The sequence below is a fragment of the Bos indicus x Bos taurus genome, chromosome 7 (genome assembly GCF_003369695.1).
Source record: "Bos indicus x Bos taurus breed Angus x Brahman F1 hybrid chromosome 7, Bos_hybrid_MaternalHap_v2.0, whole genome shotgun sequence".
Taxonomy (NCBI): Eukaryota; Metazoa; Chordata; class Mammalia; order Artiodactyla; family Bovidae; genus Bos; species Bos indicus x Bos taurus.
In genome coordinates this window covers 100,298,639-100,318,356 of record NC_040082.1, presented here as the reverse complement: position 1 = coordinate 100,318,356, position 19,718 = coordinate 100,298,639, and the positions used below count along the sequence as shown (strand labels likewise).

The 19,718-nt window shown below is 40.3% G+C and overlaps 3 protein-coding genes across 3 annotated transcripts; all 3 read left to right on the top strand.

Annotated features, from left to right (window-relative positions):
- Positions 1-3,649: 3,649 nt before the first annotated feature.
- LOC113896405 (endogenous retrovirus group K member 113 Gag polyprotein-like) lies at positions 3,650-11,387 on the top strand. The gene is made up of 3 exons (XM_027548603.1): positions 3,650-3,686; positions 8,961-8,987; positions 9,355-11,387. The coding sequence occupies exons 1-3, from the start codon at positions 3,650-3,652 to the stop codon at positions 11,385-11,387; spliced, it is 2,097 nt and encodes a 698-aa protein (XP_027404404.1).
- Positions 11,388-11,686: 299 nt separating this feature from the next.
- LOC113896404 (endogenous retrovirus group K member 7 Pro protein-like) lies at positions 11,687-12,157 on the top strand. The gene has a single exon (XM_027548602.1). The coding sequence runs from the start codon at positions 11,687-11,689 to the stop codon at positions 12,155-12,157; it is 471 nt and encodes a 156-aa protein (XP_027404403.1).
- Positions 12,158-14,672: 2,515 nt separating this feature from the next.
- Positions 14,673-16,811, top strand: LOC113896650. The gene is given in 2 exon segments (XM_027548867.1): positions 14,673-15,463; positions 15,465-16,811. Coding segments are annotated over 2 exon segments (2,136 nt in total). The 5' UTR covers positions 14,673-14,674.
- The last annotated feature ends 2,907 nt before the right edge of the window (positions 16,812-19,718 follow it).

The following is a 19,718-nucleotide window of genomic DNA, read 5'->3' as shown; positions in this document are numbered from 1 at the left end:
CATGATGTATTCTGCATATAAGTTAAATAAGCAGGGTGACAATAAACAGCCTTGACGTATTCCTTTTCCTATTTGGAACCAGTCTGTTGTTCCATGTCCAGTTCTAACTGTTGCTTCCTGACCTGCATATAGGTTTCTCAAGAGGCAGGTCAAGTGGTCTGATATTCCCATCTCTTTCAGAATTTTCCACAGTTGATTGTGATGCACACTGTCAAATGCTTTGGCATAGTCAATAAAGCAGATAGAGATGCTTTTCTGGAACTCTCTTAGTTTTTCATGATTCAGCAGATATTGGCAATTTGATTTCTGGTTCCTCTGCATTTTCTAAAACCAGCTTGGACATCTGGAAGTTCACAGTTCACGTATTGCTGAAGCCTGGGTTGGAGAATTTTGAGCATTACTTTACTAGTGTGTGAGATGAGTGCAATTGTGCAGTAGTTTGAGCATTCTTTGGCATTGACTGTCTTTGGGATTGAAATGAAAACTGACCTTTTCCAGTCCTGTGGCCACTGCTGAGTTTTCCAAATTTGCTGGCATATTGAGTGCAGCACATTCACAGCATCATTTTTCAGGATTTGAGATAGCTCAACTGAAATTCCATCACCTCCACTAGCTTTGTTCATAGTGATGCTTTCTAAGGCCCACTTGACTTCACATTCCAGGATGTCTGGTTCTAGATTAATGATCACACCATCATGATTATCTTGGTTGTGAAGATCTTTTTATACAGTTCTTCCATGTATTCTTGTCACCTGTTCTTAATATCTTCTGCTTCTGTCCTTTATCGAGCCCATCTTTGCATGAAATGTTTCCTTGGTATCTCTAATTTTCTTAAAGAGATCTCTAGTCTTTCCCATTCTGTTGTTTTCCTCTATTTCTTTTCACTGATTGCTGAGGAAGGCTTTCTTATCTCTTCTTGCTATTCTTTGGAACTCTGCATTCAGATACATATATCTTTCCTTTTCTCCTTTGCTTTTCACTTCTCTTCTTTTCACAGCTATTTGTAAGGCCTCGCCAGACAGTTGTGTATATATGTGTGTGTGTGTATATATATATATATACACACATACACATGGTCTTTTTGGCCAAAAGATCTTTTAGGTGACATACTGTGTGTGTGTGTGTGTGTGTGTGTGGAGAGAGAGTATTATATAGGGTACAGTAGTACTCTGTATTTATTTCAAGCCCAGGGTGTCTTGAAGCAAGCATAAAAGCATTGGTGATATTGCTGGTACAGCTAAAAAGCACCAAGTAATAACGATGGAAACAAAAATAACCAGGACAGTGAATCGAGGTGAAAAGAAGGAATTGGAGAACCAGGAAAACTAATAAGAGAGACAAGAGGAAGAAGATGTAACTGAAGAACAGGAGTGATCCAGAACACAGGAAATAGCCAGGGAATTTCTTTATTTGAGAGGGCACTTGATGGGAAGAGTCAACTCATTGTAAAGATGCTGATGCTGGGAAAGATTCAGGGCAAGAGAAGGGGTGTCAGAGGATAAGATGGTTGAATGGCATCACTGACTCAACAGACATGAGTCTGAGCAAACTGGGAGATGGTGATGGATGGGAAAGCCTGGTGTGCTACAATCCATGGGGTCTCACAGAATTGGACATGACTGAGCAACTGAACAACAACAAATGAGTTTTTGAGGCATTGGACCTGATTTCAGAATGGTACACGAAAGTTGCAGTAGCTGTTCAGAATGCAATCCAGTGCTGCTGTGTCATTTCTGATAGGAGAAAAAGCTACATCAAGATATCATTAGATTGTTTTTCAAGTGCTTAGTAACTCAGTCATGTCCAACTCTTTGCGACCACATGGACTGTAGCCACCAGGCTCCGTTGTCCATGGAAATCTCCAGGCAAGAATACTGGAGTGGGTCACCATGCCCTCCTCCAGGGAATCTGCCCAACCCAGTGATCGAACCCAGGTCTCCTGCATTGCAGGTGGATTTTTTTTTTTTTTTTTTTTTTTTTTTTACCATCTGAGCCACCAAGGAAGGCAGAGAATACTGGAATGGGTAGCCTATCCTGTTTCCTGGGGTAAATTCCTGACCCAGGAATTGAACCAGGGTCTCTTGCATTGCAGGTTTACTAATTACCAACTAAGCTACCAGAGTATCCCAGGAGCTAATGGGAAGTTTTTTCAAGAGGGTAGATCAAATGAATCCAGCAAGGAACCAGAACCTGTTCCATCAACATCAGGCATGAGTGAAATTTCAGCTTCCATCTACTACTGTTAGTGATCCTTCATCTCTGCCTTCTCCCATCTCCTCTCCCTCCTCCATTCAATAATTTTGTCTTTTCACTCAGCGCCAACTCCTATATACCAGCTGCTGTACTCTATCACTGTACTTTTCGAGGCACTATACAGTAAAATTAAGAAAGTTTTCTTTATGTTTTATACTTATTTTTAATATGTTATTTGTATATAAAGTAGTATAAACTTATTACAGTGATGGCCGTGGTTTAGCTGCTCAGTCATGTTCAACTCTTTTTGACCCAGTGGACTGTAGTCTACCAGGTTCTTTTCTCCATGGGATTTCCCAGGCAAGAATACTGGAATGGGTTGCCATTTCTCCAGGGAAACTGATTATAGTACTATGTAACTGATTGTGCCAGTTGGGTACCTAGGCCAACTTTGTTGGACTTATGAACAAATTGGACTGAAGAATACACTCTTGGAAAGGAACTCATTTATATCTAGGAGATGTGCTGTATTATATTTCTGTTTACCCTTGAAAATTTACAGTAATTCCCACTCACATACCTTTCCACAGCTCTAAATTAAGTATATCACTTTTTTCTAAAGTTAGCCATAATAATAAAAGAATCAATGAATGCACATTTGAATACCATCCATTTAAATCCTCATTATAATCAGTGATATCTTCCATTATTATGATCAAAGGGCAACTGACAAGAGAGGTTGAATTCTTGCCCAGTCTGTAATTCAGGCTTACCTATTTTTCTCCACAAGTACTTATTTTATTACAATTTTCCCTGGTTTCCTGGAAAGTAACTTCAATAGGATCACATTCCTTTTTTTTTTAATATAAATTTATTTATTTTAATCAGATGTTAATTACTTTACAATATTGTATTGGTTTTGCCATACATCAACATGAATCCACCACAGGTATATATGTGTTCCTCATCCCGAAGCCCCATCCCTCCTCCCTCCCGGTACCATCCCTCTGGGTCGTCCCAGTGCACCAGCCCCAAGCAACCAGTATCATTCATTGAGCTTGGACTGGTGATTCGATTCATATATGATATTATACGTGTTTCAATGCCATTCTCCCAAATCATCCCACCCTCTCCCTCTCCCACAGAGTCCAAAAGACTGTTCTATACATCAGTGTCTCTTTTGTTGTCTCACATACAGGGTTATTGTTACCATCTTTCTAAATTCCATATATATGCGTTAGTATACTGATTTGGTGTTTTTCTTTCTGGCTTACTTCACTCCGTATAATAGGCTCCAGTTTCATCCACCTCATTAGAACTGATTCAAATGTATTCTTTTGAATGGCTGAGTAATACTCCAATGTGTATATGTACCACAGCTTTCTTATCCATTCATCTGCTGATAAGATCACATTTTAATACAGTGTTTTGAAGTCACTTGAAAAATAGAATGAGCATGAATGCTATCTCAAATATTGATGCAAGTACCCAAAGTAAGAAGTAGCAGATTTTTACAATTGCCTTCACATTTGCTTATTTTGATTGTTGTATCAATAAGCTCTCAGTGGCTTTCTGTGCTTTGCAAAAGCTTTCAAGTCTAATTAGGTTACATTTGTTTATTTTTGCTTTCATTTCCTTTGCTTTAAGAGACTGATCCAAAAATCATTGCTATTATTTAGCTCAAAGACTGTTCTACCAAATTATCTTCTATGATCTTTATAGTTTCCAGTCACATTTAGTCTTTAATCCATTTCTGGTTTCTTTCTTTTTTTTTTTTTTTTTTTTGCATAAGGTGTGAGAAAAATTTTAATTTAATTCTCTATACATAGCTGTCCAGCTGTCCAGTTTTACTAGCACCACTTGTTGAAAGACTATTTTATTATTATTATTATTACGTTCTTTGTCCTGGGTTAATCGCCCATAAGTATGTGGTTTATTTCTTAGCTCTCTATTCTGTTCCATTGATTATTTGTGTCTGTACCATGCCATTTTGATGACTGTGGCTTTGCAGTGTAGTCTGAAGTTTAGGAGAATGATAAGCCCAGCTTTGTTGTCATGGCGGTTGGTGGAGGGGAGGGTTGTTTGCTTGGTTGGTTGATTTTGTTTCACAATTGCTTTGGTTATTCAGGCCCTTCTGTGGTTCCATATGAATATTAGGCATGTATGTGTGTTAGTCCCTCAGTTGTGTCCATCTCTTTGCGACCCCATGTACTGTAGCCTGCTAGGGCTCCTCTATCCATGGGATTCCCTAGACGTGAATACTGGAATGGGTAGCCATTCCCTTCTCCAGAGGATCTTCCTGGCCCAAGGGTTGAAGAGCCTGCAATACCAGCCTGCAATCACCATTGAAGGCTGATTCTTTACCATCTGAGCCACCAGGGAAGCCATGAATTTTAGGAATATTAATTCTATTTCTGTGGGAAATGTTGTAAGTCTTTTGAAGTATTAGGAGTGAATATTGGAAGTAGAGAGAGTAGACATCCTTGTCTTGTTCCTAAATTTATAGGAAGTGCTTTCAACTTGTCACTGTAGAATATGACGTTGGTTGTATTTATGTCATAAATGCCATTATTTTGTTGAGATATGTTCCCTCTATACCCACTTTGATCAGGATTGTTATATCATGAATGGATGTTGAACTTTATCACATGTTTTTATTTCTGCAACTACTTTTTAAATTTTTTTTTTAATTTTAATACTGAACTTACAAATGAATCCACCACAGGTATACATGTGTTCCCCATCCTGAACCCTCCTCCCTCCTCCCTCCCCATACCATCCCTCTGGGTCGTCCCAGTGCACCAGCCCCAAGCATCCAGTATCGTGCATTGAACCTGGACTGGCATCTCGTTTCATACATGATATTTTACATGTTTCAATGCCATTCTCCCAAATCTTCCCACCTTCTCCCTCTCCCACAGAGTCCATAAGACTGTTCTATACATCAGTGTCTCTTTTGCTGTCTCGTATACAGGGTTATCGTTACCATCTTTCTAAATTCCATATATATGCTGTGCTATAATTGATTTACATTGCTGGGTCAGTTTCAGGGATACAGAGAAGTGAATCTGTAATACATGTAGGTATATCCACTCTTTTTAGCTTCTGTTCCCATGTAAGCCATTACAGAATATTGACTAGAGTTCCCTGTGCTCTACAGTAGGTCCTTATTAGTTATCTATTTTAATCTCAGTTGTGTGTATATGTCACATGTAGATTATTTTTGATGTGTTTGTGGGCAAGGTGGGCTCCACATCCTCTCACTCTGCCATCTTACTCTCCTCCTTCAAGATTTCATCATTTTTTTTATAACTGTGTAGCATTACATTTTATATACATATATGCCTTCTTCTTTATCCATTCGTTGATGGGCACTTAGGTTGTTTCCATATTTGGCTATTGAAAATAATGTTGTGATGGACTTAGGGTTGCATATATCTTTTCAAATTTGTGTTTTTGTATTTTTAGTATAAATACTCAAATTGGAATAGCTGGATCATAAGGTAATTTTATGCTTAATTTTTTGAGCAGTCTTCCTACTCTTTTACATGATAGCTGCACCAATTTACATTCCTATCAAGATTATGGGTATAAATGGACAATTAATTTACAATATAGAAGTAACCCACTCCAGCATTCTTGCCTGAGAAATCCCACTAACAGAGAATGTGGCAGGCTACAGTTCATGGGGTTGCAAAGAGTCAGAAATGACTTAACAACTAAACAACAATAATACATTTTAATTTATTAAATACCTTTTAATTTGTCTTGATTTTAAAATTAAAAAAAAAAGAAACTAAAGACCTATATATAGAAAACTATAAAACACTGGTGAAAGAAATCAAAGAGGACACTAATACATGGAGAAATATACTATGTTCATGGGTCAGAAGAATCAATATAGTGAAAATGAGTATACCACCCAAAGCAATCTATAGATTCAATGCAATCCCTATCAAGCTACCAACAGTATTTTTCACAGAGCTAGGACAAATAATTTCACAATTTGTATGGAAATACAAAAAAACTCAAATAGCCAAAGCAATCTTGAGAAAGAAGAATGGAAGGGGAAGAATCAACCTGCCTGACTTCAGGCTCTACTACAAAGCCACAGTCATCAAGACAGTATGGTACTGGCACAAAGACAGAAATATAGATCAATGGAACAAAATAGAAAGCCCAGAGATAAACCCACACACCTATGGACACCTTATCTTTGACAAAGGAGGCAAGAATATACAATGGACAAAAGACAATCTCTTTAACAAGTGGTGCTGGGAAAACAGGTCAACCACCTGTAAAAGAATGAAACTAGAACACTTTCTAACACCATACATAAATATTCAAAAATATAAATTTTCTTTGAAAATACCAATTCAAACTTTTTCAGATGTATATTATTTGGTGTGATTCATGAGTCCTTGCATAAAAAAAAAATAAAATTGATCACATTTCTGGAAGAAATGCATACACTTTCATTCAAAAGTTCAGGTGAAGACACTTTGTTGTGCAGAAATTGTAAAACTATATACTCTGTATCCTAAACACAGAGTATGGGCAGGAAACTTTTTCTATCTGACCAGACCAGTGTCCCTCAGGGAAGTCAGTTATTAGAGGTGGTAGTTACAAAAGGGAATCATGCTCATGAGCAGACATAAAGAGCCATAAATATTTCCTGTGCTGCAGTCCCTCTGCCTGTGCAGTCTTGGACTAGATTGGGGAATGGTTGATGCTTACAGAGTCAAAACTGTAGTTGGGGAACCAATGCTTAACTCCATCCCACTGTGTTATCTGTAGACAGAGTTTCTATCTCCATCATCAACCATCCAAGAGGAGTTGGGGCATCTATGTTGAGACTTTCCTCTCAGAAACTCTATCCATGTGAGTCCAGGAGCCAAGTAAATACTGAAAGATATGGTCAAAGGGAATGGCAGTCAAGGACATTCACCTGAGTTCTTATGAGAGCCAATGTAGACTAAACCAGAGCCATGAACACTGAGTTTGTTTGTTGTCTTGACTGATAAATTAATGTATTATTTCATGATGCTGAGCTTGACAATGCAAGGGTCAATATTGACCATTAAATAATGGACAGAGAAGCCCAGTTAGAAGAGGGAGTGAGATGTGCAAAGTGCTTTCAGTCAAAGTAGAACCTAAGTCCAAGTACGTTTATCGTTAACTGAAGTCGAGTTATAAGGGTATTAGCTGTGGAGGGATGTACATGATGTAGCATGTTTGTCTATAAGAAGCATATTTAACTATGATGAATAAGATTCAGACCTAGAATGCTGGTAAACATTTCCCCTGCAACAGCCCTTGATGAGGCATACATTTCAGTGTCTCCACCCTCTTAATATTCAAATAAAAATATATCAAAATTATATGCCAAAGAGCTTACCCTGCAATTACTTCATTACATATAATATTAAATATATGTGTAGAATCATTCAGTTCAGTTCAGTTGCTCAGTCATTGCGGGGAGCCGGTGAGGCATTCCACTCATGACAAAGGTCATGAGGAAGGAGGCTCGGCATACGCAAAGGCGGGATCGAGCCTCAGGAGTCCACCCGGATATTCTCGAGCATTTTCCCCCAAAAAACCAGAGTCTGCCTACTTTATTGCTTTGTGCTCTCACCTCTGACTTTACTGGGGGCTGTCCCCTACCACCATCTCTCTCTCTCTCTGTCAAAGAGTTAACTTACAGCTCCACTTAATAAAGTTCCTGGGCAATTAGGAGTGTTTAGATCCAAACCCCTCAGATGGCTCTCTAACTCGCCTGACAAGTTAACCCGGACTCCTGCAGCTATGCATACGATTGTTTACAGTCTCCTAGCCTCCAGAGGCACGGGAAGCTTAAGATATTCAAATAGCTTAGAGCCTCTCAGAGAGTTAAAAACTGTCAGAATAAACTAGTAAAGGATTTCATTGATGAGTCAATGCTTGTTGCCAAGTTTTCACATCCCCTGAATTGTATCCTTGAATGTGTATTAATTAATAGTTGGTATATAGTAAAAAATAAGTAGTGGCCTTGGTGTTAGTAACTTTAGACCCTTAAGGTAATAAATTCTTTCCTTTGTTGTAAACCCATTACACATCCGCCCTATAGGAATGCAATTTTATCTTTGGAAGATGGTGCCAAACCTTAAAATAATTACTCTTAGGGAAAATAAGTCTTTGTTGATAAGTCCTTGTCAAGAGTCATAAAATGTTAGTAGGCCTTCTGGCCAGAAGATGATGTAAATCACCTAAACCATTTGTATACGATAAATTTGCAGGAAAGAAACCTTGGTTTTTGATAAGAATCAAAGACTGCTGACTTTGCATCCCCTATTATCCTCTATGTGTAACTTAGGGTATAAAAGCCCCTGTTAAAAATAAAGCTACGGGCCTTGCTCACCAATGCTTGGTCTCCCCATGTCATTCTTTCTTTTAACTTCCAGCTGAGTCTCCATCTGGAGCGCGGAACCCACCACGCTTACTAATTATGCCTGGGCTTCTAAGACCCACTCGAGAAGGTGTCTAGGGTAAGGCACCTTCCGCTATTCGAGAGGGCGCCTGCGGCCTACGTAAGTGGTGCAAACTTCTTGTCTTGAAGTTTTATTGGTCTCCCGCGTAAACCAAGCTACTCAGCTTCTTTTCTCCACTGAATTTTCCTACTGAGCTATCCTCATTCTATTGTTTTCTATATCTCTAATTAGCATATAAATAGTCGCCGACGCCGTCTCCCCTTCGAATACCCTGGATCAGCCGGGGCTGGTCCTCGGCAGGTGGCGCCCGATACAGGCGTTTCGAAGGTAAGTCCCCAACCCCATTCCCCCAGTGTTGAGTTTTCGGGACGGATAGGACCCCACTTAGGGTGCTGCAGACCCCCCTGCAGAATAGACAGGGAGAGAGGAGTGGGAAGTGTTGAAAGTGTTGAAGAGTTAGAGAGAAAAAACGATTTCTAAAAAGGCTGACAAAAAAGGCCTAATCTTTTGATAGCTAAAAGCAAAATCTTTTACTATACTTAATTTTCTGACATGGGTAATACTGAATCAAATGAAAGACAGCTCTTTATAGGAGTAATTTTACAGTTATTAGGTAAAAGAGGAATTAAAGTTAAAAAATCTGCCATTCAATCATTTTTTTCCTTTGTACAAGAGCACTGTCCCTGGTTTCCAGACGAAGGCTCTGTTAACTTAGATGTCTGGGAAAAAGTAGGAAAACAGCTAAAAACTTACCATGCAGAACATGGCTCAGAAAAGGTGCCTAATGACGCCTTTTCCTTATGGAATATTATTAGAAATGTCTTAGACCCTGCCCCAGATTCAGAAAAAGTACATCTTAAAAGGGATAGTGAAGAAAATGCTGTAGTTAAACCTACCCCTGAATCTAAAAAAGTAACCTTTAAAGAGGAAAATGAAGTCGAAATTGTAGTTAAACCTGAAGAAAATGAGAAAAACGAAGACCCGCCTAACTATCAGCAACTAAGAAAAATGTTAGCAGCCATGACTACTCAGGAACAACTTAAAGATAGGGATGAGAAAGAAGATCAGCCTTCCCCAAAAGGAAAAGAGAATTTAGATGAGATAACAGCTAAATATTCCGATGAAGATCGGCATCTCTTAAACAAAGATGCCCCAAAAGGCCTAAGAGAAACTTCCCCTGTCAGACCATCAGCTCCAAAGAGCTTAAGGGAAACGTCTCCCATCAGGCTATATGCCCCCAGGGATTCCCAAGAGAGCTTCCCAGTTAATCCATATGTAACTTCTGCATACCAAACAGTTCAAAGAGCTCCGGAGTACAGAGCAGAGAATATAAAACCTATGCCATTGCCACCTCCTCCCATACCACCTCCCATACCACCTCCCCCCATACCACCTCCCATACCAAGCCGTACAGGTCCTATTAAACCCACATTATTGCTGCCACCTCCCTATCGAAGTGGGAAAATTCCAAAATCGATCCCACGGAGACGGACCTCTTCTGCCCCTGGCGAGAAATTTGATCCCCAGCTTCAGGCTTGTTTCCCTTTAATTTTTGACAATGATGAAAGAGAACAAAAGGCTATCGACTGGGAGCCTGTTTCTTTTCAATTGGTAAAAGAACTTAAAAATGCATGTATTTCATATGGGCCTAAAGCCCCATATACAATGCAGCTAGTAGAAAATTTAGCAGGTCAGTGCTTAACACCTCGAGAATGGAAATCAATTGCTAGGGCCTGCCTGTCCGGAGGACATTTTATACTTTGGAAATCTGAATATGATGATCTCGCTCGTATATATGCTTTTTCTAACCAAAATGGAGACTTTACACATATCACTGAACCTATATTACTTGGTCAGGCCGACTACCCTTCGTATGACGAACAGATGAAATTAGATAGGACTACTATACAACAGGTGGCTGATTGTGCCTTTACTGCCTGGCGCTCATTGCCCGATGGTAAAGCATCAGGTGCCGCTCTATCTGATATTAAACAAAAGTCAGAAGAGCCATTTGAAGACTTTGTCTCACGACTCTCAGAAGCTGTCCAGAGAATAATTTCTGATTCTGAGGCAGCTAAACTGTTAACAAAACACTTGGCCTTCGAAAATGCTAATTCTACCTGCCAGGCTATATTGTGCCCTCTTAGAAGAACTGGATCTTTAATTGATTATATGAAACAGTGTGCAGATGTAGGACCGTCAGTGCTACAAGGTGTTGCGATAGCTGCAGCAATAACAGGGAATTCTTATCAGCAGGCAGTCCAGTCCTTTTTTACTAACAAGAATAAGCCATCACAAAGTGATCTCAATAACCAAAGCAAGAATGCATTCCCTAAAACTTGTTTTTCCTGTGGCCAGGAGGGACACACTTCTCATTACTGCCCTCAAAGAACACCCGGTTCTTATCTACCTAATCCGGCCCAACCAGCTGTGTCTGCTCCGCAAAACCCTGCCCCTCCGCCCATGAATGCTAGGTCTCTTTGCCCTCGCTGCCAGAAAGGATATCACTGGGCAAGGGACTGCAGGTCAAGACTCCACAGAAATGGAGCCCTTTTAGGCCCTGACCAGCAGTCGGGAAACGGGTTGAGGGGCCAGCCCCAGGCCCCGACAACGATTGGGGCAGCCTCACTGAACCCATTCATTCCCTTCGTCCCGTCGCAGAGCTCATCAGAGCAACCCCAGGCAGCGCAGGACTGGATCTCAGTTCCACCACCTCAACAATATTAACACCAGATAGCCCCACTATAAAAATCCCTACAGGAGTTAAAGGTCCATTACCGACAGGCCTGGTAGGAATTATACTAGGCAGAAGTTCCTTAGCTATACAAGGTCTTACAATTATTCCTGGAGTAATTGACTCAGATTATACAGGAGAAATTCAGATAATGATTTCACCCCCAACTAAAACTTTCCAAATACATCAAGGACAGAGAATAGCCCAACTTTTACTTTTGCCTTATCATAATGCAATTGGGCAAACAGCCACCCAAAATGAAAGACAGGACAAAGGATTTGGGTCTAGTGACATGGCTTTTTGGGTAACAGAAATTACTAAAAAGCGTCCTATGAAATCTATTCTTGTCAGTGGCAAGTCTATTGAAGGGTTATTAGACACAGGAGCAGATGTTTCCTGTATTTCTGGGAAAGACTGGCCCAATTCCTGGCCCACACATACTACTGCAAATAACTTAGTGGGCATCGGGAGAGCTCCTACAGTAGCTCAAAGTGCAAAAATTTTAGACTGGCAATTTGAGGATACCCGTGGAACATTCCAACCGTATATGATTCCTTTGCTGCCCTTCTCACTGTGGGGGAGAGATGTGCTGTCTCAAATGGGCATGTTACTTTTTAGCCCTGATGATAAAGTAACTTTGCAAATGCTACAAATGGGCTATGACCCTTCAAAAGGGTTAGGTAAACAGCAGACAGGAATAACTGAGCCAATTTGCCCTGCTCCTCTAAAGTTCCGTGCTGGATTAGGGTATCCAAATTTTTGATGGAGGCCATTGTTTTTGCTGCCGACCCCATTACCTGGAAATCTCAGGACCTGGTGTGGGTAGAACAACAGCCTCTGACTAAAGAAAAACTACTGGCAGCCAAAGCGTTAATTTCTGAACAACTAGCACTGGGACATATTGAGCCCTCCAATAGCCCCTGGAATACTCCTATTTTTGTTATTAAGAAAAAATCTGGCAAGTGGTGACTTTTACAAGATTTAAGAGCTATTAATGCCACTATGGAAGATATGGGAGCCTTACAACCTGGGCTTCCTTCCCCAGTAGCCGTCCCAGAAGGATATAATATTATTGTAATTGATTTACAAGACTGTTTTTTCACCATCCCCTTAAATGCTGAGGATAAAAAGCGATTTGCCTTTAGTTTACCAGCAGAAAATTTTAAACAGCCTTATTTAAGGTTTCAATGGAAAGTGTTGCCCCAGGGAATGAAAAATAGCCCTACTTTATGTCAAAAATTTGTTAATGCAGCTATAGAAGATATTAGGGCTAAATATGAACAACTGTATATGATTCACTATATGGATGATATTTTAATAGCTCACCCTGATAGAGCTTATTTACAAACTGTTCTCCAGGATTTGACTCGGGCTTTAACAGACAGAGGCTTAAAAATTGCCCCAGAGAAAATTCAAGTCAATCCGCCCATAACTTACTTAGGACGGGTTATCAATTCAGAAACTGTGACTCATGCCCCATTAAAATTGAGAAAAGATCACCTTGTTACTTTAAATGATTATCAAAAACTTTTAGGCGACATTAATTGGATCAGGCCTTATTTAAAATTAACTACTGCTGAATTAAAACCTCTTTTTAACATTTTACGTGGGGATCCTGATCCAACTTCTAAGAGACAATTAACTGCTGAGGCTCAGGAGGCCTTAGAAAAAGTGGAAGCAGCTTTATCTGATAGCTATGTAAAAAGAGTTAATTTACAAACAAATTGGCAATTCCTCTGCCTGGCTACTCCAACAGCACCTATGGGAGTTTTATGGCAAAACGGCCCCCTAGAATGGGTCCACCTCCCCGCCCAGGCTAAAAAAGTAGTGGCCTCTTATCCAGGACTGATAGCTACACTGATATTGAAAGGGAGAAAACGTAGCATTGAATTGTTTGGTAAAGAACCAGCAGAAATTGTAATTCCATATAATAAAGAACAACTTGACGCTCTTCTAATGTTTGATGAGGATTGGCAGATTGCTATCGGAAATTATTTTGGCCAAATTCTGCATCATTTACCTTCACATGTTTTGCTAAATTTTATGTCTAAACACCCAGTTATTTTCCCTGTTAGGTGTAAATACTCTCCCATCTCAGATGCTCAAATGGTTTTTACTGACGGGTCAGCTAACGGCAGAGCTTCTATAGTTACAAAAGATCAGTGTAAAGTTTTACATACGCAGGAGACTTCGGCCCAGAGAGCTGAACTCACAGCTGTTATAGAGGCTTTTGTTATGTTTGCAGAGGAGGAATTTAACCTTTATTCTGATTCTCAGTATGTGGTCAGGCTGTTTCCACACATTGAGACTGCGATCCTGCCTGAGAACAAAACTGCAATATTTCACTTGTTAACTAAACTGCAGCAGCAAATTTGGAAACGAAGCCGAGCATATTTTATTGGTCACATTCGGGCTCATTCTGGATTGCCTGGACCTTTAAGTGCCTTAAATGACCTGGCAGATTCACTAACTAAGGTCACAGTGGCTTCTGCTTTTGAAGAAGCCCGAGCTTCTCATTCACTCCACCATCAAAATGCTACTGCGCTAAGATATCAATTTCAGATTCCTCGAGACTCTGCTCGGGAGATTGTTCGTTCCTGTTCTCATTGTCCCACTACTATAAATAGTTTACCTATGGGAGTTAACCCTCGCGGTCTTAAACCTAATGCACTCTGGCAGATGGATGTAACTCACATCTCTTCATTTGCAAAACTGTCTTTTGTTCATGTAACAGTAGACACCTTTTCTCATGTTATTGTTGCAACTGCTCGCACAGGGGAAGCAGTTAAAGACGTAATACAACATCTCTTTACTTGTTTTTCATATATGGGTCTACCAAAAGCCTTGAAAACTGATAATGCTCCTGCTTACACATCTAAGTCTTTTCAGGAATTTTGTCTAAAGTTTCAAATTAAACATAATACAGGCATCCCTTATAATCCACAAGGACAAGCCATTGTGGAAAGAGCACATCAAACGTTAAAAACCCAAATTCAAAAACTAAAAGAAGGGGAGTTTAAATATAGTTCTCCCCATCACCTCTTGCAACATGCTCTTTTTGTAATAAATATTTTAAATACTGATTCAGCTGGAATGACTGCAACGCTTCGCCATTGGTGCCCGGAGCAATTGAATGCAAAACCATTAGTTAAATGGAAGGACCTCCTTTCCGGACAATGGAAAGGTCCTGACCCATTGTTAACCAGCAGTCGAGGATATGCTTGTATTTTTCCACAGGACGCAGATTCTCCTATTTGGGTTCCGGATAGATTGATTCGCCATGTCTCAGCCTCTCGGATACCGAGTTCCACGGCCGCCACGACCCCGAAAGAGGAAAGGGCCTCCTCTGCCTTCGCTCCCCCCGCCAGCACAGGAAACACCACTGACATCGGAGCAACTGACATCGGGGATCCCGGATGAGCAGGGAATGGATCCGCCCACCAAACAGATGTCTCAACTTCACATACAGGATATCGCTCCCCCCGATCCTTTGCCTCACAAAAGGAGGTCAGGCCGCCTGACTCAGGCGACCCGGAATGCCTCCATACCTACTTGGGGACAAATAAAAACACTCTGCCATCAGGCACGGGGAATAACCTCTTTGCAGGGCTCTCCAACCTCCCCTGAGAAGATGTTTATTGCTATGCTTGCCTTATTATCTTGCCAGGTAAGCGCCTCCTCCCCCACTCCTGAAAAGTATTGGGCTTACTTTCCAGATCCTCCAACCCTTCAAGTAGTTACCTGGAACAGTGACCCCCTACGGGTCCACACAAACCAGCCTCAGTTACTGGGAGGGTCATATACTTCCTATACCACAGACGAATATCCTATTAATTTCAATTTTACCTTCAGGGGATTAGCAGACGACCTTCCTGTTTGTTTCAACTTCCCCAGTGATATAGAAAGCTTTATTATTCCCCCTAAAGAAGGATGTGTCGGAGCCTCTAAAAAGGCAGTTCTGACTCATTCTCCAGCCTCAGGTATTGAACACAGAGGGCGTCTAGCGCTTGGGGTTTTACAGGCTCGTATGCCCGGGGCCCTTGATCCCCACGAACTTATAATCCATAGACCCCCCTCCTGGATATCCAAGTTGTTATAATACCGAGCCTTCAGATGCCATATGGAACACTATAGATGATCGTACAGGGTATCCGATTTGGAAATCTTGTACTTATCGTTTAAGAGCTGATTATAGAATACCGGGAGGAGGAAATTACATGATTCAAGATTGGAGTAACTCAGACCTAGATAGGAGCCCATTGCCCCTTGATGACTTTCCCAGCAGATTTTATAATTGGAAGAAAGATTTGGTTTCTTGGCCTTTAAGCATTACTAGATGGCATAATAATCGATTTGTTTCGCCTATATTGTCCTATACAACTAAGAACAGAACCTCTTGGCAGCCAGAAATTTGGAGGGCCCTTGCTGCCACTGCTCCCATTTCCTTATTCCGTCCAAATAGCAATTCTACTTATTCTGTTTTAGCTTGTGTACCCTCGCCTTATGTTTTTCTCTTTACTAATGACTCCAAAAGATTAAATGTACACATGAATTATTCAGGTGGACCTAATATCGTAACTTGTGAACAATGTATGCTTTCATCTTGTTTGACCCCCCAATATAATGTTTGTTCTTTTGTTGTGTTGAAACGCCCACCCTATCTCATGATACCTGTGTCTGTGCATTCTTATTGGTATGATAATTACGGTTTGGCTGTATTGCAACAACTGCAGGATTTAATGCGAACACGACGGTTTGTGGGCTTACTTATCTTGGGAATAGCAGCTTTGATAAGTGCAATTACTTCTGTTACTGTGGCAGCAATATCATTGACTCAAGTACATACTGCTCAATATGTTGATTCTATGTCCAAAAATGTTTCTTTAGCATTGGCAACACAGGAAGCTATAGACAGAAAATTAGAGATGAGGGTAGACGCCCTAGAGGAAGCAGTAATACATATTGGGACTGAATTGCAGGCTTTAAAGGTGAAAATGGCATTGTCCTGTCATGCTGACTACCGGTGGATATGTGTAACACTCCTGAAAGTAAATGAGACAGATTTTGAATGGGAAAAGATTAAAAACCATATTTCAGGTATCTGGAACAGCTCTGATATTGGCTTAGACTTAGGGAAACTTCACAATCAAATAGCAACCCTGGAACACTCCCGATTAGATTTTACTGCCGCTGGAACAGCAAATGATTTCTTCCATGCTTTCTCTAACTACATTTCAGGAAAAAATATTCTGTCTACCTTCCTCGGCTATGCTACATTGGCTGTTTTAATTTTACTTCTAATAATAATTCTTCCTTGTATTTTCAGGATTCTTCGGCAGAGCATTCAGAGGCTCGCGACTGAGCTACATCTGGCTGTTTTAAGAAATAAAAAAGGGGGAGATGCGGGGAGCCGGTGAGGCATTCCACTCATGACAAAGGTCATGAGGAAGGAGGCTCGGCATACGCAAAGGCGGGATCGAGCCTCAGGAGTCCACCCGGATATTCTCGAGCATTTTCCCCCAAAAAACCAGAGTCTGCCTACTTTATTGCTTTGTGCTCTCACCTCTGACTTTACTGGGTGCTGTCCCCTACCACCATCTCTCTCTCTCTCTGTCAAAGAGTTAACTTACGGCTCCAATTAATAAAGTTCCTGGGCAATTAGGAGTGTTTAAATCCAAACCCCTCAGATGGCTCTCTAACTCGCCTGACAAGTTAACCCGGACTCCTGCAGCTATGCATACGATTGTTTACAGTCTCCTAGCCTCCAGAGGCACGGGAAGCTTAAGATATTCAAATAGCTTAGAGCCTCTCAGAGAGTTAAAAACTGTCAGAATAAACTAGTAAAGGATTTCATTGATGAGTCAATGCTTGTTGCCAAGTTTTCACATCCCCTGAATTGTATCCTTGAATGTGTATTAATTAATAGTTGGTATATAGTAAAAAATAAGTAGTGGCCTTGGTGTTAGTAACTTTAGACCCTTAAGGTAATAAATTCTTTCCTTTGTTGTAAACCCATTACACATCCGCCCTATAGGAATGCAATTTTATCTTTGGAAGATGGTGCCAAACCTTAAAATAATTACTCTTAGGGAAAATAAGTCTTTGTTGATAAGTCCTTGTCAAGAGTCATAAAATGTTAGTAGGCCTTCTGGCCAGAAGATGATGTAAATCACCTAAACCATTTGTATACGATAAATTTGCAGGAAAGAAACCTTGGTTTTTGATAAGAATCAAAGACTGCTGACTTTGCATCCCCTATTATCCTCTATGTGTAACTTAGGGTATAAAAGCCCCTGTTAAAAATAAAGCTACGGGCCTTGCTCACCAATGCTTGGTCTCCCCATGTCATTCTTTCTTTTAACTTCCAGCTGAGTCTCCATCTGGAGCGCGGAACCCACCACGCTTACTAATTATGCCTGGGCTTCTAAGACCCACTCGAGAAGGTGTCTAGGGTAAGGCACCTTCCGCTATTCGAGAGGGCGCCTGCGGCCTACGTAAGTGGTGCAAACTTCTTGTCTTGAAGTTTTATTGGTCTCCCGCGTAAACCAAGCTACTCAGCTTCTTTTCTCCACTGAATTTTCCTACTGAGCTATCCTCATTCTATTGTTTTCTATATCTCTAATTAGCATATAAATAGTCGCCGACGCCGTCTCCCCTTCGAATACCCTGGATCAGCCGGGGCTGGTCCTCGGCAAGTCATGTCTGACTTTTTGCAACCACATGGACTGCAGCATGCCAGGCTTCCCTGTCCATCACAAACTCCTGGAGCTTGCTCAGACTCACGTCCATCAAGCAGTGATGCCATCCAACCATCTTATCTTCTGTCATTCCCTTCTCCTGCCTTCAATCTTTCCCAGCATAGGGTTCTTTTCCAGTGAGTCAGCTCTTTGCAGATGGCCAAAGTAGTGGAGCTTCAGCTTCAGCATCAGTCTTTCCAATGAATATTCACAACTGATTTCCTTTAGGATCAACTGTTTGATCTGATAGAATCATTAACTCATTAATGCCACCTTTAAAAACTGAGCAGTCAAGTTCTTTGCTTTTGTATAGGAAATTCTGCATGTTTTTGCTCCTGTTTTGTTTTTTAATTGTTATGTGCTTTCAAACTAGGAATTGGATTTTTATGATCAAGATTGCTGTTTGCCCTTAGGTATGTCATAATGTATGCAATTATTTGTGCGAAATTTCTGAGAATTTAACATTTTGTGTGGTAAAATCTGTGTCAGTTCTCTTATGTTCTCTCCAATGTTTTTTTAACTGAAGGAATTGAGCCATCACTCAAATATTCTTCACTTGCAAATCCTTGCCTTAAACAAAAATGAAAAGGAATGTTCTTCATACGTGGTGCAAATACATCACACTTTTGCATATTTCGAACTACTTCCACATCTCTTATTCCTCATGGTCCTTTCATTCTAAATCTATTCTAAAAGTTGTGTCATATTCAGCCTCCATTTGCAAACTTCTCTTCTTTACATTTGAATAAATGTCACCCTTATCTTCCACAGGCATATTGGAATCCATATGTTTCTAAGTAAGAGGAAATTTTAACTCAGACAGTGCTTCCATTTCATATTATAACAACTTGCTGTCATATTATCTCTTTCAATGTCTTTTTTTGTAAAAAAAAAAAAAATGAATTAATGACATAAGTTATAACCATCATAACCTTTTCTTTAGAATTTGGTTTTGGATTTTCCATCAATTGTCTCGCATATGGCTTTATTAATATTGAATTTCACAAATTGAAGAAGGTAAAAAACATGGATGAAGAACCCCTCGTGACCTGAATTTTCAACAGCAGGAGAGAGAACACCTCGTTCCTCAACATCCTCTGACACCATCTTTCCTCAGTATCCCTCCTGCTCATGTCCCTCACCAGACTGGCTTCCTTTTCTAGTCTAGAACATCTTAAACAAGCACCTTCCTCAGGACCTTCAAATTAGCTGCTGCCTTGCCAAGATGCACTGCCCCAGGTATATTCATGGCCCTAGTTATCTTATCCTTAAGGTCTCTGTTCAAATATCACCTTGTTCACAGCCCTTACCTAAATATACATGAAAAATCATACTCCCTTTTGACTTTCTACATCAGACCTCTTTATTTTCTTCATACTACTGGCCACCATCTGACACGCTATATAATTTTTGTTGGCTTATATTATATCACCAAAATGGGATCTTAGGAGTTTTTGTTTTCAGAACCCTGCATTCCCTGCAATGACAATATTGAGACTTTGTCACTATTCAATTTATATGTTTAAGATGCATGAAAAATTTTTTCATTAAAACTTCAATACATGACATCTTGGTGAAAACACTGAT

Bases quoted from the DNA above. Each gene is read 5' to 3' on its own strand.
- LOC113896405 (XM_027548603.1), top strand. From the start codon at position 3,650: ATGAATGCTATCTCAAATATTGATGCAAGTACCCAAA. The intron at 3,687-8,960 runs GTAAGAAGTAGC...GGTCCTCGGCAG, and splicing joins TATTGATGCAAGTACCCAAA to GTGGCGCCCGATACAGGCGT. The intron at 8,988-9,354 runs GTAAGTCCCCAA...CCTGGTTTCCAG, and splicing joins CCGATACAGGCGTTTCGAAG to ACGAAGGCTCTGTTAACTTA.
- LOC113896404 (XM_027548602.1), top strand. From the start codon at position 11,687: ATGGCTTTTTGGGTAACAGAAATTACTAAAAAGCGTCCTATGAAATCT.